Source organism: Schistocerca americana, chromosome 4 (assembly GCF_021461395.2).
Source record: "Schistocerca americana isolate TAMUIC-IGC-003095 chromosome 4, iqSchAmer2.1, whole genome shotgun sequence".
Lineage (NCBI taxonomy): Eukaryota > Metazoa > Arthropoda > Insecta > Orthoptera > Acrididae > Schistocerca > Schistocerca americana.
The window spans coordinates 342,305,708-342,325,054 of NC_060122.1; the positions used below are offsets into that span (position 1 = coordinate 342,305,708).

The 19,347-nt window shown below is 41.8% G+C and overlaps 1 protein-coding gene across 1 annotated transcript in view; it reads left to right on the forward strand.

Moving 5' to 3' along the window:
• LOC124613464 (brachyurin-like) overlaps window positions 1–19,347 on the forward strand; it is a 126,085-nt gene continuing 106,738 nt past the window's right edge. Inside the window, exon 1 of the mRNA XM_047142170.1 lies at window positions 1–76. Within this exon, the coding sequence (XP_046998126.1) occupies window positions 22–76 (55 nt within the window). The 5' untranslated portion in view covers window positions 1–21. The remainder of the gene's footprint in view (window positions 77–19,347) is intronic.

The window sequence follows — 19,347 nt, forward strand, 5'->3', positions numbered from 1 at the left end:
GAGCCTTTTCAGGCATTCACAATGTTTTCTTTGCTTGTGATCTTGTTATCCCTGCTTTCACTTACTCGGTGCTACGGTAAGAAATAAATTATTTTCTGATTGATACACAAATGTGTCGTAGTAACAGGACGATGAGATATTGCTAATTGTAGTAATTTGTAAGAATATTGAACTTTAAATTGTACTAGGAGTAATAGTAGAAAAATTGCATTGATACTTGAGTATTAGAACATGCAGGAAAGATTTTCGACAACTTTGGAAGTGAGAGCTTTGCAGAAATACAAATATGGTCGCAAAACAGGGGCAGAATAAAACCTGTTATAAGATAATATCGCATTACACAACAAAAGCAAGAACACTAGCAACCTTTTATTTATGATGTATCAGTACTGTAAACTCACAAACCCAAATAACGACGAATTCGATATAGTCCCATAAAGATCATACGCGCACCATTGATCGAACTGTAGGATTGTGTATTCAGTGATATCAGTCAAACACCTAAGATTAATTATACAATTGAATTAAGGAGTTTAATGTAATCGAATTCATTTATCCGACATCTGGAACATAAAATACATGAACAGGGCAGCTTACTAGTATGTCGACAGCTGACGCCACAAGTCGTATAGACCTCACTTATGTATCGGTGTAACTGATTACCAAATTATATAGGACCTTTTCATATCATTCCGCACTATCACGTCTATACCGCTCACACACCACACGCTTCAATCAATGTTGAGGAGGAGAAAATTTCAGCTAGTATTAAAGAATACTCAGTTCGATAGTCACAAGAGGAGGAGGTACACTTGGAAAAGCCAGGTGATATGACAAGATTTCAATTAGATTACATCATGGTCAGACAGAGATTCCGAAATCAGACACTGGATCGTAAGGCATACCCAGCACCAGATATAGACTCCGACCACAATGTAGTTGTGATAAAGAGTAGGCTGATGTTTAAAAGATTGGTCATGAATAACTAACACGCAAATAAGTGGGATACAGAAGTACTAAGAAGTGACAAGATATGCCTGAAGTTCTCTAAGGATATCGATACAGCAATAAGGAAAAGCCCAGTGGGCAGAACAGGCGAAGAGGAATGGATATTCCTAAAAAGGGCAATCACAGAAGTTGGAAAGAAAAAGATAGGAACAAAGAAGGTAACTGCGAAGAAACCATGGATAACACAAGAAATACTTCTGTTGATCGTTGAAAGAAGGAATTGCGAAAACGTTCAGAGAAATAAGAAATACAAGTTTCTGAGAAATGAAATAAATATGAAGTGCAGGGGAGGTTAGACGAAAGGGCTGCCTTAAAAATGTGAAGAAATCAAAGAAGAAGTGATTGTCGGGAGGACTGATTCAGTATATAGGAAAGTCAAAACAACATTCGCTGAAATCACAAGCAAGGGTGCTGACATTAAGAGTGCAAAGGGAATTTCACTGTTAAATGCAGATGAGAGAGAGAATAGGTTGGAAGAGTACATTGCAGGCCTGACAAAAAATGAGGCAAGAATATTACTTCCTGAGATTTAGAAACCTGTATGGGGCCAGAACGAGCTCGATAAAGATTTATACGTCAGGTTATGACATTAGAGAAAGGGATGAAAGTGAAATATTTGAACGATTATGAATCACAAATCACCACCTTATAAAAAAAAAAAAAATCGGCGCTTCAGCATTTGATGGAAGTGTCTGTAACACCCAGTGGTGCATTAAATGGGTTAATGGTAAGTTTTGCCCACTTTTATTCTGCAGAAGGTGTAGTGTCTGACATTATTGAAGACTACATTCTGTTCAAGCATTATCTTAGATTGCGAAATTAGCGAATTCTCTAACGGTTCTAATCACAAAGAAAACCGGAAGCACTCCATCTGATAATATTAAGTGACAGCTTTCCCGTGTGGGTGATTAACATCCGAATAAAAATTGAAATTCTATGTGTCTTTCGACGAAATCAAGAAGTCATTCTCTAGGACGCACACCAGCGACACCCTGTCTTTCTCATTTGGGATTGTTCTGTAGCTCAGTATGCTTTATTTGTCGATTTCTAAAAGATGTACGATATTGTCGAATTAGATTACCTTGATAGAGTCATGGGTAATATGGGTTTATACAGGAAATTTCTCGATGTCATCAGTGCGTATTCACTCACTGTGTGCTCCAAAATCAAGAGTAACGGCGTTGACAGTTCTGGGGTACGTCGACCCAGTTAGAGTTTCAGTGACCGCCCCTTCACCCAGGCATGAGGAAAGCAAGAGTAACTGCATCTTCTCTCGGGTATAGCTGGTTGATTCATTTCTCTTGTGCAGCGTACAACAGTGATTGAATGCCCACGTTCAGCAGGTGACGAGTGGTTTTCGAGCCTATGGTCCTCGACGACGACGACGGTGCGCTGTCAGGCTCCAAGCCACAGCTGTAACCAGCGTAGCGTGGCTTGCAGAAGGGCGCGGCAGCTAGGCAGGCACCCGACGCCGCTAGAGAGTCACTTCTGGGCACAGATACCTCCCTCACTGCCGAAATGCAATGGGTGATGTTTCTGGCCAACCCAAAAGTGGCCTAAGCGACGAAGGCGATGTCATCCAGTTCCCATCGGAGCTGATTCTGAACCGTAACCTGGTTGGTCCCGTAGTTTGACTGACATTAAACTTGAGGACAGCGTCAGAGCGACAATGCTTCTTGGGGCCACAGGGTGTCAGCACACTCCGCATCAGTCGCACACTCAGTGCACCACGCCGACTTTGTTACCAATATTAACATCAGCTCATCAAACGTATTCGGAACTGACGACGAGATTTCACGAGAATCGGACCCGCGAGAATAAAACGACGGGAGGAATATTGTATTTGGTACACCCGTGGTCTAGGGGTAGCGTCCTTGATTCATAATCAAAACGTCTTCGGTCCCGGGTTCGATCCCCGCCACTGCCTAAATTTTGATAAATAATCACCATTGGCGGCCGAAGACTTCCGGCATAAGAAGTCAGCCTCATTCTGCCAACGGCCTTGTCAAAGGGGCGGAGGAGCGGATAGAGGTTCGGGCACTCTCTTGTCCTAGGGGTGGGAAATTGCCCCTAAAGGCGGAAGAATCAGCAATGATCAACGACATGAGGATGCAGAAGGCAATGGGAACCACTCCATTAAAGACACGTAACGTGTATCCACAGGACATGTGGCCTGTAATTGAAGAAGTGTCATGATGATCTCTCCATTGGCAAAAGATTCCGGAATAGTCCCCCATTCGGATCTCCAGGAGGGGACTGCCAAGGGGGAGGTTACCATGAGAAAAAGACTGAATAATCTACGAAAGGATAACGTTCTACGAGTCGGGGCGTGGAATGTCAGAAGCTTGAACATGGTAGGGAAACTAGAAAACCTGAAAAGGGAAATGCAAAGGCTCAATCTAAATATAGTAGGGGTCAGTGAAGTGAAGTGTAAGGAAGACAGTCATTTCTGGTCAGATGAGTATCGGGTAATAGCAACAGCAGCAGAAAATGGTATAACAGGTGTAGGATTCGTTATGAATAGGAAGGTAGATCAGAGGGTGTGTTACTGTGAACAGTTCAGTGACTGGGTTGTTCTAATCAGAATCGACAGCAGACCAACACTGACAACGATAGTTCAGGTACACATGCCGACGTCGCAAGCTGAAGATGAACAGATAGAGAAAGTGTATGAGGATATTGAAAGGGTAATGCAGTATGTAAAGGGGGACGAAAATCTAATAGTCATGGGCGACTGGAATGCAGTTGTAGGGGAAGGAGTAGAAAAAAAGGTTACAGGAGAATATGGGCTTGGGACAAGGAATGAAAGAGGAGAAAGACTAATTGAATTCTGTAACAAGTTTCAGCTAGTCATAGCGAATACCCTGTTCAAGAATCACAAGAGGAGGAGGTATACTTGGAAAAGGCCGGGAGATATGGGAAGATTTCAATTAGATTACATCATGGTCAGACAGAGATTCCGAAATCAGATACTGGATTGTAAGGCGTACCCAGGAGCAGATATAGACTCAGATCACAACATAGTAGTGATGAAGAATAGGCTGAAGTTCAAGACATTAGTCAGGAAGAATCAATACGCAAAGAAGTGGGATACGGAAGTACTAAGGAATGACGAGATACGTTTGAAGTTCTCTAACGCTATAGATACAGCTATAAGGAATAGCGCAGTAGGCAGTACAGTTGAAGAGGAATGGACATCTCTAAAAAGGGCCATCACAGAAGTTGGGAAGGAAAACATAGGTACAAAGAAGGTAGCTGCGAAGAAACCATGGGTAACAGAAGAAATATTTCAGTTGATTGATGAAAGGAGGAAGTACAAACATCTTCAGGGAAAATCAGGAGTACAGAAATACAAGTCGCTGAGGAATGAAATAAATAGGAAGTGCAGGGAAGCTAAGACGAAATGGCTGCAGGAAGAATGTGAAGACATCGAAAAAGATAAGATTGTCGGAAGGACAGACTCAGCATACAGGAAAGTCAAAACAACCTTTGGTGACATTAAAAGCAACGGTGATAACATTAAGAGTGCAACGGGAATTCCACTGTTAAATGCAGAGGAGAGAGCAGATAGGTGGAAAGAATACATTGAAAGCCTCTATGAGGGTGAAGATTTGTCTGATGTGATAGAAGAGGAAACAGGAGTCGATTTAGAAGAGATAGGGGATCCAGTATTAGAATCGGAATTTAAAAGAGCTTTGGAGGACTTACGGTCAAATAAGGCAGAAGGGATAGATAACATTCTATCAGAATTTCTAAAATCATTGGGGGAAGTGGCAACAAAACGACTATTCACTTTGGTGTATAGAATATTTGAGTCTGGTGACATACCATCTGACTTTCGGAAAAGCATCATCCACACAATTCCGAAGACGGCAAGAGCTGACAAGTGCGAAAATTATCGCACAATCAGCTTAACAGCTCATGCATCGAAGCTGCTTACAAGAATAATATACAGAAGAATGGAAAAGAAAATTGAGAATGCGCTAGGTGACGATCAGTTTGGCTTTAGGAAAAGCAAAGGGACGAGAGAGGCAATTCTAACGTTACGGCTAATAATGGAAGCAAGGCTAAACAAAAATCAAGACACTTTCATAGGATTTGTCGACCTGGAAAAAGCATTCGACAATATAAAATGGTGCAAGCTGTTCGAGATTCTGAAAAAAGTAGGGGTAAGCTATAGGGAGAGACGGGTCATATACAATATGTACAACAACCAAGAGGGAATAATAAGAGTGGACGATCAAGAACGAAGTGCTCGTATTAAGAAGGGTGTAAGACAAGGCTGTAGACTTTTGCCCCTACTCTTCAATCTGTACATCGAGGAAACAATGATGGAAATAAAAGAAAGGTTCAGGAGTGGAATTAAAGCACAAGGTGAAAGGATATCAATGATACGATTCGCTGATGACATTGCTATCCTGAGTGAAAGTGAAGAAGAATTAAATGATCTGCTGAACGGAATGAACAGTCTAATGAGTACACAGTATGGTTTGAGAGTAAATCGGAGAAAGACGAAGGTAATGAGAAGTAGTAGAAATGAGAACAGTGAGACACTTAACATCAGGATTGATGGTCACGAAGTCAATGAAGTTAAGGAATTCTGCTACCTAGGCAGTAAAATAACCAGTGACGGAAGGAGCAAGGAGGACATCAAAAGCAGACTCGCTATGGCAAAAAAGGCATTTCTGGCCAAGAGAAGTCTACTAATATCAAATACCGGCCTTAATTTGAGGAAGAAATTTCTGATGATGTACATCTGGAGTACAGCGTTGTATGGTAGTGAAACATGGACTGTGGGAAAACCGGAACAGAAGAGAATCGAAGCATTTGAGATGTGGTGCTATAGACAAATGTTGAAAATTAGGTGGACTGATAAGGTAAGGAATGAGGAGGTTCTACGCAGAATCGGAGAGGAAAGGAATATGTGGAAAACACTGATAAGGAGAAGGGACAGGATGATAGGACATCTGCTAAGACATGAGTGAATGACTTCCATGGTACTAGAGGGAGCTGTAGAGGGCAAAAACTGTAGAGGAAGACAGAGATCGGAATACGTCAAGCAAGTAGTTGAGGACGTAGGTTGCAGGTGCTACTCTGAGATGAAGAGGTTAGCACAGGAAAGGAATTCGTGGCGGGCCGTATCAAACCAGTCAGTAGACTGATGACCAAAAAAAAAAAAAAAAAAAAAAAAAAAAAAAAAAAAAAAAAAAAAGAAGAGATGTAGGAACAGCAGACTGGGTCAGTCAGGGGAGGTCAGTGGCTTAGAGCGTCGAGGAGTGAGTCAGAAAGTGGAGTCGCGTCAGAAAGAAAATTCGTCAGGACTATTTTATCCCGTCTAAAGCTGCCCAAGCTGACTGTTAGCAATAAGATTGAAAAGTGGAAACATGAAGGACGAAGCATAGCTAAACCAAGAGCAGGCAGAGTGGTTGTACAAAATTACATGAATTCAGCCGAAGAAATCAATCGTGAGATGCAAAGTTCTACCAGCATCAGTTCAGTTAGCACAATGACTATGCCTAGGAGTTAAAAGGAACTGAGTACAAAGGTTGATCAGTCATATAAGCCACACATTTCGGTGCTAAGTAATGCTTCAGATAGTGTGAAATGTGACACCACTGGAGAGAGGATGACTCGAAACAAGTGATTTGGAGTGGTGATCCACTTTATATCCCGTTGCAATCCGATGGCAGGGTTTGGGTTTGGCGAAAGCGTGGAGACCGTCCCTTGCCGTCATATGTACTGCCAACAGTGAAATATAGATAAGAAGATGATACATTACAGAGTGACTTTCGCGGCCAGTGTGTGGTAACCTTATCGAGTTTAAGAAAATACAAAATGTGGAAGGATATGAACGCATTTTACTGCATTGTGTTCTGCACAAAGAAGAGGAACAGTTCGGATACGATTATTCGTTATTTCAGGATGACAATGTTCCCTGCCATAAACAAGTATCTACAGGGTGTTCCATTGATAGTGACCGGGCCAAATATCTCACGGAATAAGCGGCAAACGAAAAAACTACAAAATACGAAACTTGTCTAGCTTGAAGGGGGAAACCAGATGGCGCTATGGTTGGCCCGCTAGATGGCTCTGCCATAGATCAAACGGATATCAACTGCGTTTTTTAAAAATAGGAACCCCCATTTTTTATTACATATGCGTAAGGAAATATGAATGTTTTAGTTGGACCACTTTTTTCGCTTTGTGATAGATGGCGTTGTAATAGTCACAAACGTATAAGTACGTGGTATCACGTAACATTCCGCCAGTGCGGACAGTATTTGCTTCGTGACACATTACCCGTGTTAAAATGGACCGTTTACGAATTGCGGAAATGGTCGATACCGAGTTGATGTATGGCTATTGTGATCAAAATGCCCAATGGGCGTGTGCTATGTATCCTGCTCGGTATCCTGAACGACATCATCCAAGTGTCCGGACCGTTCGCCGGATAGTTACGTCATTTAGGGAAACAGGAAGTGTTCAGCCACATGTGAAACGTCAACCACGACCTGCAACAAATTATGATGCCCAAGTAGGTGTTTTAGCTGCTGTCGCGGCTAATCCGCACATCAGTAGCAGACAAATTGCGCGAGAATCGTGAATCTCAAAAACGTCGGTGTCGGGAATGCTACATCAACATCAGTTGCACCCGTACCATATTTCTATCCACCAGGAATGACATGGCGACGACTTTGAACGTCGTGTACAGTTCTGCCACTGGGCACAAGAGAAATTACGGGACGATGACAGATTTTTTGCACGCGATCTATTTAGCGACGAAGCGTCATTCACCAACAGCGGTAACGTAAACCGGTATAATATGCACTATTGGGCAACGGGAAATCCACGATGGCTGCGACAAGTGGAACATCAGCGACTTTGGACGGTTGATGTATGGTGTGGCGTTATGGGAGGAAGGGTAATTGACCCCCATTTTATCGATGGCAATCGAAGTGGTGCAATGTATGCTGATTTCCTACGTATTGTTCTACCGATATTGCTACAAGATGTTACACTGCATGACAGAATGGCGATGTACTTCAAACATGATGGATGTCAGGCACATAATCGCGTGCGGTTGAAATGGTATTGAATGGAATATTTCATGACAGGTGGATTGGTCGTGGAAGCACCATACGATGGCCCGCACGTTCACCGGATCTGATGTCCCCGGATTTCTTTCTGTGGGGAAAGTTGAAGGATATTTGCCATCGTGATCCACCGACAACACCTGACAACATGCGTCAGAGCGTTATCAATGCACGTGCGAACATTACGAAGGCGAACTACTCGCTGTTGAGAGGAATGTCTTTACACATATTGCCAAATGCATTGAGGTTGACGGACATCATTTTGAGCATTTATTGCATTAATGAGGTATTTACAGGTAATGACACTGTAACAGCATACGTTCTCAGAAATGATAAGTTCACAATGGTACATTTATCACATTGGAACAACCGAATTAAATGTTCAAACGTACCTGTGTTCTGTATTTTTATTGAAAGAACCTACCTGTTACAAACTTTTCGTCTAAAATTGTGAGGCATATGTTTGTGGCTATTAAAGCGCCATCTATCAGAAAGCGAAAAAAGTGGTCCAGTTAAAACATTCACATTTCTTTACGTACTACACGAATATGTAACAAAAAATTGGGGTTTCTATTTAAAAAAAAAGAAACGCAGTTGATATCCGTTTGACCTATGACAGAGCCATCTAGCGGGTCAACCATAGCGCCATCTGGTTTCCCCCTTCAAGCTAGACAAGTTTCGTCCTTTGTAGTTTTTTCGTTTGCCGCTTATTTCGTGAGATATTTGGCCGGTCACGATCAATGGACCACCCTGTATAACGGGAATGCTTTGTAGAAAATAACGTTTCTGAAGTGGACTGGCCTGCTCAAATTACCGACATGAACCCAACATAACCACCCTGGATAAGTTAAAATGGCCACTTCTCTCCAGATCCCAGTGTCCCAAATCATGTCTGATTTCGGCTCTTGAAGCAACAGGTGTTGTCATTCCTCCACAAACATTCAGACACCTCTTTGAAGGTGTCCTCAGAAGAGCTGAAGCAGTCATAAAGGCAAAGAGTAAACACACCTTGAACTACTGTCCACTAGTAGGTGTCCAGATTCGTTTGATTATATAAACTATGTGATCAAAAGTATCCGAACACGTGGCTGAGAATGACTTACAAGTTCGTGCGCCCTCCATCGCAATTGTTGAAACTCAATATGGTGTTGGCTCACCCTTAGCCTTGATCCAGCTTCCACTCTCGCAGGCATGCGTTCAGTCAGGTGCTGGAAGGTTTCTTGGGGAATGGCAGCCCATTCTTCACGGAATGCTGCACTGAGGAGAGGTATCGATGTCGGCCCATGAGGCCTGTCACGAAGTCGGCGTTCCAAAACATCCCAGAGGTGTTAGATAGGCTTCAGGTCAGCACTGTGTGCAGGCGAGTCCATTACAGGGATGTTATTGTCGTGTAACCACTAAACTGGATCATTTAGCTGGCGAGAGAGCGTTAAGGAGATGCTAAACAACCTCCCCTGGCAGACGTTACAAAAGGGACGTTGTTCATCACGGAGAGATTTACTATTGAAATTTCGGGACAGCACTTTCCAGGTGGAGTCAGACAACATAGTACTTCCCCCCAAATACATCTTGCATATTGACTAAGAGGAGAAAATTCAAGAAATTAGAGCCAATATAGAGGCTTACCGACAAACATTCTTCCCACGCACTATTCGCGATTGGAACAGGGTTGGAGGGATCAGATAGTGGTACCGAAAGTATCCTCCGCCACACGCCATTTGATGGCTTGCGAAGTATGATGTAGATGTAGATGACACAGACCGTGCAGTATGAACAGGTGCCTGATCGTGTTGAAAGATGTAACCGCCATCCCCGAATTGCTATTGAAAAGTGGGAAGCAGGAAGGTGCATCAAACATCATTGTAGGCCTGCTCTGTGATAGTGCCACGCAAGACAACAAGGGGTGCAAGCCCCGTCCATGAAAAATACGACCACACCATTACACCACAGCCTCCGAATTTTGTTGTTGGCACTACACACGCTGGCAGATGGCGTTTACCGAGAATTCGCCATACCCACACCCTGTTATCGGATCGCCGCATAGTGTACCGTGTTTCGTCACTTCACACAAAGTTTTTCCACTCTTAAATCGTCTAATGTTTACGCTCCTTACACCAAGCGAGGCGTCGTTTGACAGTTACCGGCGGGATGTGTGGCTTATGAGCAGCCGCTCGACCATGAAATCTAAGTTTTCTCACATTCCGCAAAACTGTCATAGTAATTGCAGTGGATCCTGATGGATAGACGTTTGCCTTTTACACATTGCGACCCTCTTCAACTCTCAGCGGTCTATATCAGTCAACAGACGAGGTCGACCTGTACGCTTTCGTGCTGTACATGTTCCTTCACGTTTCCACTTCACTATCACATCGGAAACGATGCACCTAGAGATGTGGTACTAGTGATGTTTAGGAGTGTGGAGATCTCGCGTACAGACGTATGACACAACTGACACTCAATCACCTGACCACGTTCGAAGTCCATGAGTTCTGCGGAGCGCCCCATTTTGCTAATAACACCTCCGATTTGTTACTCGTTACTCGAAAAAGATAGAAACGTGTAGTTTGTTTTAATATACGCGTGCACTCGCTGCGAATGCGTGACGGAGATGGCAACACTGTACGGAACGCAGTACTGTAGCAGCGAGAGTGAGGACCGTTTATGATACTTGGTATGGACAGACATGTTGCCAGGCAATGTTGCCGCGTGATGGCGGTATGACTGGGAGTTTATTTTCATCGACTGTGGCAATGAGTGAGACATGGAAGGCATTTTTCAATCCTGAAACTAAGAGCCAATCAGCTCAATGGAAGCAAACACATTCGCCGTGATTTTCCCGTGATCAAACAAGACTCCCAAAGGTATGTTCGATGCGGCCATGGAAGCTGCAGGAAGATTACGTCGAAAAGTGATACAAATTTCAGTTCTCGTTTGATTAGTTTGTGAGGAAAAAAGTTGAAGGTATTACAATATTCAAAGGAATACTTCAGAGCCAAGATCACAGTTAAATATTTTGAATTGATGACCGGTTTCAAAGGTACTTTGTAGTCATCTTCGGATCTGAAATATAACACAGATACACACTGCATTTTAAACGTATTTTCTACGCTAGCAGTAATGAAATACGTAATTATAATATTTTACGTACAAGGTAACCCCCCCTCCCCCCAACCCCACCAAAGAAAAACTGAAATAACATTGCCCTGGGCGGAGCTTGTGCAGTACACATTTCTGCCGCTAGCGCAACTCATTGTCAGTTAGGTTTATTCAGTTCGTCTGCAGTCATTGTTTTTGCAATCGCTGTTTTGTTCTTGTTTGTTTTTTACTATGGAAAATTTAAGTAAACAACGTGTAGCTGTGAAATTTTGTTTTCTCCACGGTAAAAAAGCTGCTGCAACTGTTTTAATGTTGAAAACAGCTTACTAAGATGACACTATGAGAAAAACTCACCTGTACGAGTGGTTTGTTAGATTTAAAAATGGCGACATGTCGATTGATGACAAACCTTGCGTTGGACGTTCATCAACTGCCCGATTTGACAAAAAGTTCGTTCCCCCAGGTTAGACTATCAATCAGACCTTTTATTCGAATGTTTTAAGAACAGTGTTTGTCAAAAAGACCCGATTATTGGCAGCAGAAATCTGGTCCTACCACCACGGCAACGCACCTGCACAAACAGCCTCCTCTGTTAGACTGCTTTTGGCTAAAAATGGAATTATTCCGCTGCTCCACGAATCTTAACTCGCCTGGCCTGGCTCCGTACGATTTTTGCTTATTTCCACGCATGATAGGGAGCATAAAAGGACACCAATTTGACAACATTGAAAAAGTCAAGAAAAAAGCGAAGGAGGAGCCGTCAATCACTTCTAAAGATGACTACAAAATTGTTTCGAACAGTGGAAACACCTGTGGGACAAAAGTGTTAGTTTATATTGAGAGTATGTTGGAGGGGTAAGGTTGTTTTGTGAACAATATGAAAATATATAGCTTTTAAAAAATAATTCCGCTTTTTTTTGGTACCCCCCGTAAAGATAACGTACCTCATCTTTTTCAAAATTATGTGTATGGAACTGCACTGTCTCGGGCGCTGTGCCCGGCAAGCTACCTCTTATGTCCGCTAGTCGGCAGCTTGGTAACAGACGTTGTTGTCTGTATTTTCATTAGATAAATTATACAGTTCGCTTATCAGAAGAATGTACAGTAATTAAAGTAGTTCAGATATGAAGTTAAAGAAAATTACAGACTTTTATAAACATTATGCAGTAGTAAAAGTTGTGAATGTGAAAGTTTTCATGGAGCAGCAATATCGCCACTTAAGCAATACACAAGAAAAAGTTTTTGTTCTGTAATGTATATGTCATATTTATAGAATTTAAAAGCAATCCAACAAAAGTTTTTATGATGTTTTCTTTTCATTTTTAAATTTTATTGTCGGTGCATATCAAAGATTCTGTATGAAACTTTTAAAAGTAAATGACCACTACGGTATAACTAGGCAACATCTGTTCTCAAAATTTCTTAAGACAATTCATCCATTTATGTGTAAGGCTTTTAGTGTGGTGTCATAATAATTTTAATTTACCTTGCGTCACAAAATTGCTAGCCACCAGCGAAGTAACATCAGTGTGCAATCATAAGCCGGCCACTGTGGCCGAACGGTTCTAGGCGCTTCGGTCCGGAACCGCTACGGTCGCTGGTTCGAATCCTGCCTCGGTCATGGATGTGTGATGTCCTTAGGTTAGTTAGGTTTAAGTAGTTCTAAGTTCTAGGGGACGGATGACCTCAGATGTTAAGTCCCGTAGTGCTTAGAGCCATTTGAACCATTTTTGCAATCATAACATCCTGGCACACCATTTCGACTCATACAATACACAATTACCCAATGAATAACCTCGAAGACTGCACGTTACGTAATGTCCACGGTATAACTAGGCAACATCTGTTCTCAAAATTTCTTAATTTTCTTCCTAAAGCAACTTTCTCAAGACAATTCATCCATTTATGTGTAAGGCTTTTAGTGTGGTGTCATAATAATTTTAATTTACCTTGCGTCACAAAATTACTAGCCACCAGCGAAGTAACATCAGTGTGCAATCATAAGCCGGCCACTGTGGCCGAACGGTTCTAGGCGCTTCGGTCCGTAACCGCTACGGTCGCTGGTTCGAATCCTGCCTCGGTCATGGATGTGTGATGTCCTTAGGTTAGTTAGGTTTAAGTAGTTCTAAGTTCTAGGGGACGGATGACCTCAAATGTTAAGTCCCGTAGTGCTTAGAGCCATTTGAACCATTTTTGCAATCATAACATCCTGGCACACCATTTCGACTCATACAATACACAATTACCCAATGAACAACCTCGAAGACTGCACGTTACGTAATGTCTAGATGTCATCATACAATCTGTAAAAAGATAAATATTGAAATGCGATCTTGTCGCTGAAATATTTCTCCATATACTACCATCTGCAGATCGGCTACCTGATCAGAATGTCTGTGATATATAACTTAAATCCATTTCGTAGTTCTTAAGGTATGCAATTTAGAGCCCATGTTTACTCAACATTATTTTCTTCTTTGGTCCATACTGCTAACTCTCGAAGTATGGAATACTCTTTTTAACACGTTGTATAAATAACGAATATTTTGAGACTCTGTGTTTGCCTCAAAAGTACTCACAAATGTCCACTACTGTCAAATACTTCAGGTCCACCACTAAACAACGGCGACTCAGTGTTTTGTATTAACACGCGTCCCTTTTTTTTGCCAATTTATGGCTCTTTCTCTTGGGTAATAGAAAAGAGGTCTGTGGTAGTGAAGCACGGTTTTCCGTCAGTTTATTTTGTTTCAAAGTTGATACATCCCAGATGAATTCTAATGGAATGGAGCTTTACAATATATGATTTAGTATAATAACATGGGCTGAACAATCCCTTGTTTGTCCAGATTCATTAGCAGAAATTTGTTGAAGCTGAATCACACGTGTTGTTCCAAACCACGAAGTCAGGTCAAGTGGCAGTTCACCCTCAGAGACCCATCCTATAATTTTCTGTACCATTTGAAAATGGTCCATTGCACTATATCCACTTCTAAGCTAAGCCTGTTCCTCTTCCTGATTAAAATCCAATGATTTCCTTTCTAGGTAGTTGGTGACGATTTTAACCAGTATCTCATAATCAACAGAGAGAATAAAAACGTCCGTAGATGATAACGTCTCACTAAAGGAGCATAGTATTGCTATTTATTGTAGTCTGTGTAGAAGTGTGCGCTTTGTACAAGACAAAAACTATACGAGAACTCCTGTAAAAAAATAAAAATTATGTGCTAAAAGCGTACTCAAAATAAACATTGTTGCTAAAAGTCGTAAAAACACAGGGATCAATAGGACAGTTTTCAAAAAATGTACAGTAAGAATATTATAATGATTCAGAAGAATTTGTGATCGATTCTTATGCCGACTTCATATCTATTTTTCTTCCATAGTATCTACACTGAAGCGCCAAAGAAACTGATAGGGGCATGTGTATTCAAATAGAGGGATATATAAACAGGTAGAAAACGGCACTGCGGTTGTCAACGCCTACATATGACAAGTGTCTGGCGCTATTGTTAGATCTGTTACTGCTGCTAAATGGCAGGTTATCAAGTTTTAAGTGAGTTTTTACGTGCTCTCATAGTCGGCACGCGAGAGATTGGACACGGCATCTCCGAGATAACGATGAAGTGGGGATTTTCAGTACGATCACTTCACGAGTGTACCGTGAATATCAGGAATCCGATAAAACATCAAATCCCCGACATCGCTGCGACCGGAAAAAGATCCTGCAAGAATAGGACCAACGACGACTGAAAAGAATCGTACGACGTAAAAGAAGTGCAACCCTTCCGCAAATTGCTGTAGATTTCAATGCTGGGCCCTCAACGAGTGTCAGCGTGCGAACTACTCAATAAAACTTCATCGATATGAGCTTTCGGATCCGATGATGACCGCACGACACAAAGTTTTACGCCTCGCCTGGGTCCGTCAACAACGACATTGGACTGTTGATGACTGGAAGCATGTTGTCTGGTCGGAAGAATCTCGTTTCATATTGCATCGAGCGGATGGACGAGTACAAATATGGAGACTACCTCATTAATCCATGGACCCTGCATGTCAGCAGAGGACTGTTCAAGCTGGTGGAGACTCTGTATTGGTGTGGGGCGGGTGCAGTTGGAGTGATTTGGGAGCCCCGATGTGTCTAGATACGACTCTGACAGTTGACAACTGCATAAGTATCCTGTCTGATTACCTGCATCCAATCATGTCCATTGTGCATTCCGACGGACTTGGGCAATTCCAGCATGACAATTCGACACCACACACGTCCACAATCGCTACAAAGTGGCTCCAGGAACACTCTTCTGAGTTTAAGCACTTCCACTGTCCACCAAACTCCCCAGACATGAAGATTACTGAGCATATCTGGGATGCCTTGCCACGTGCTGTTCAAACGAGATCTTCTCCCCCTCGTACTCTTACAGATTTATAGACAACCCTGCAGGATTCATAGTGTCCCCTCCAACACTATATCAGGCTTTAGTCAAGTCCATGCCACGTCGTGTTACGACAGTTCTGCATGCTCTCTGGCGCCCTACATAATGTTAGGCAGGTGTACCAGTTTCTTTAGCCCTTCAGTGTATGATGAGCAATCAAATGAAAAGGGGATGAATCGAAAAGGTAAGTAAACTGATTAATATTAAGAAAGTAATCATCGTAACCCTTAATATATTTATCCACTGTGAGAGACGAAGGTCAACGCATTTACGGAAATGGTTTTTCGGTTGCCAACGGAGACATTATTCTACCCATCTTGTGCATCTTCTCGTCAGAAGAAAATTGAAGGCCATGAATGTCTTTCTTCAGCGTGCCAAAATATGGAAATCGCATGGGGAGAGATCAGAGTTGAATGGATGATGTGTAGCTGCTTCCCAGCGGGACTTCTGAGCCCCAAAGAAAGACATCTGTGTTCGTCGATTTGCTTTGAAGGAAGAGGTGTACGCATGGATACAGTCAAAGCTCCGCAGGCAAAGGCAAACATGTTTCTGTGAATGCATTGCCCGTCTTGTCTCACAGTGGGATAAATGTGTTAACAATTATGGCGATCATTTTTTAAACACTCAACAGTTCAGTTACTTTTCTCCGGTCTAATGTTCATTTGACTGCCCCTTAAAGTAAAAGATCTTATAAAATCTTTACATCGTCATTGATTTCCCCAACTGAGTGTTTATTTTGTAACAGATATTTTTCAAATAAGGATTTACTGCATGCGACTCCAGCAGTATGATCCTGAAAGTGAGTATTGATATTACGGCGTGTCTGCCATATGTACTCTATATCAGATGCACTGTACGTAACTTCGGAGACACTGGAGCTGTCAAATCTGTTACGGTGAATGCCTACATTACGTTTCAGTTTTCTGTAAAGAGAATCACTGGTAACGTAACTTACGTTAACGTTCTTATTCTTAATAACCTAATAATGTTTTATCTGATACGTGACCCATACACGGCATATTAATAAAACTTAAATTACTTAGGCACATTTATTGTACATATACTATATTGCACCCGTTGTCTCTGGGGTATCGTCTTTGAATAGTAATCAAAAGTCCTGGGTCCCGAGCTCTTAACTTCCCACTACTTAAATACCTAAGTTTTGGTAGTCTGTATAAAAATCAACAGCAATGGCAGCCTAAGACTTCCGGCACTAGAAGTCACCCTCGTTCTGCTAACGGCCTTCTCAAAGAGGGCGCGGGAGAGGACAGTCTGTTGCCCTTGTGGTGGGAAGCTGTCTGTGAAAGACGGAAGTATCAGCAATGATCATCGGCATGAGGATGCAGAAAAAAATGGAAACCACTGTTTTAACGACACGTAATACGTCTACACAGAATACGTGGCCTGTAATTGAAAACGTGTCATGATGTCCTCCCCAGTGCCAAAAGATTGTGGACTAGTCCCCCAATCAGATCTCCGGAAAGAGACTGCCAGGAAGAAAGTGGCCATAAGAAACTGACTGAATAACGAACGAAAGGGTAACGTGCTACGAATCGAGAAGTAGAATGTCAGAAAGTTGAACGTGTCAGGGAAACTAAAAATTTGAGACGAAAAATGCTAAGGCTTATCATGTTTATAGTGGATGTCAGTGAAGTGAAATGGAAAGAAATTAAGGATTTCTGTTCAGACGAATATAGGGTTATATCGACAACAGCACAAAATGGTATAATGGGAGTAGAATGCGTTATGAATAGGAAGAGTATGAGTTACTTGAACAGTTCTGTGTCAGGGTTGTTCACATCTGAATCGACAATAAACCAATACCGACAACAATAGTTGAACCACACATGCCGACGTCGCAAGCAGAAGCTGAGAAGATAAAGAATACGACGATATTGGACTGGTGATGCAGGACATAAAAGGAGATGGAGATCTAATAGTCATAGGGTTGGAATACGGTTGTAGAGGAAAGAGAAGATCAAAGGGTTGAGGGAGAATGTGGGCTTGGGAGCAGGAATGAGAGAGGGGAAAGACAGTTCTGCAATAAATTTCAGAGAGTAATAGCGAATACTCTATTCAGGAATCACAAAAGGTGAAGGTATAGTTGAAAAAGGCCAAGGAATACGAGAAGATCCATTCAGATAACATCATGGTCGGGCAGAAAGTCCGAAATCAGATATTGGTTTGTAAGATTAGCCAGGAGCAGATACAGAACCACATTACAATTGAGTAATGACGAGAATACTCTGAAGTTTAAGAGACTAATTGGGAGCAATCATTACGCAAAGAAGACCAATACGGAGGTGTTAATGAATGAAGAGATAGGCTTGAAGTTCTCTGAGGCTATATAAATTGTGATAGTTAACAGTTCAGTAGGCAGTTCAGTTGAAGAGGAATGGACATCTCTAAAAAGGGCAATCACGGAAGTTTGAAAGGAAAACATAGGTACAAAGAAGGTAACCGCGCAGAAACCATGGGTAACAGAAAAATAAATAAGTAAGTACAAAAATATTGAGGAAAATTCAGGAGTAAAGAAATACAAGTCACTTAAGAATGAAATAAAAAGTGGATAAAATGTATCAGACTAGCGATGTACCGTCAGATGTTTCTCAAAAACATAATCCATGCAACTGCGAAGACATCAAGAGCCGGGAAGTGCGTGAATTATCGAACAATCAGCTGAACAGCTCATGCAACCAAGTTCCTAACAAGAATAATATATTAAAGTATGGAAAAGAAAACTGAGGATCTGTTAGATGACAATCAGGTTGGCCTCAGGAAAATGAAAGGCACCAGAGAGGCAGTTCTGACGTTTTGGTTTATAACATAAGGAAGACTGAAGAAAACCAAGTAACGCTCATACGGTTTATCGACTTAGAGTAAGAGGTCGACTCTGTAAAATGAGGCAACATGTACGAAATTCTGAGAAAAAAGGGTTGCGCTGTAGAGAAAGCCTGGTAGCAAACAATATGTACAAGTTCTTGTACAGGGAACAATAAGACTGGTAGTCCAAGAAAGAAATGCTTAGATTAAAAATGGTAAAGACAAAAGATATCAGTGATGAAATTCCATTATGATATTGCTGTCCTCAGCGAAAATGAAAAAAAAAAAAAATTACAAATTCTGTTGCACGGGATAAACAGTCTAATGAGTGCAAAATATGGATTGAGAGATAACCGAAGACCAACGATAGTAATGAGAAGTAGCAGAAATGAGAACAGCAGGAAGTTAATGTCAATACTGAGGATCACGAAGTAGACTATGTCAAGGAATTCAACTACCTTGCCAGCAAAATAACGTATGACGGACGGAACAAGGAGGACATAAAATTGAACGCTAGCACTGGCAAAAAGGGCATTCCTGGCAAAGAAAAGTCTACTAGTATAAAACATAGGCCTTAACTTGAGGAAGAAATTTCTAAGAATGTACGTTTTGAGCATAGGATTATATAGTAGTGAAACGTGGGGCATTGGGAAATCTGAACAGAAGAGAATCCTAGTATTTGATATGTGGTGCTACAGAAGAACGTTAAAAATTAGATTGACTGATAAGGTGAGAATGAGGAGGCTCTTTGCAGAATCGGCAAGGAAGAGGTACAAGATACAGGACACCTGCTAAAACATCAGGCAACAACTTCCATGGTATTAGAGCGGGCTGTAGATGGCAAAAACCGCAGAGGAAGACAGAGATTTGAAAATATGCTGCAAATAATT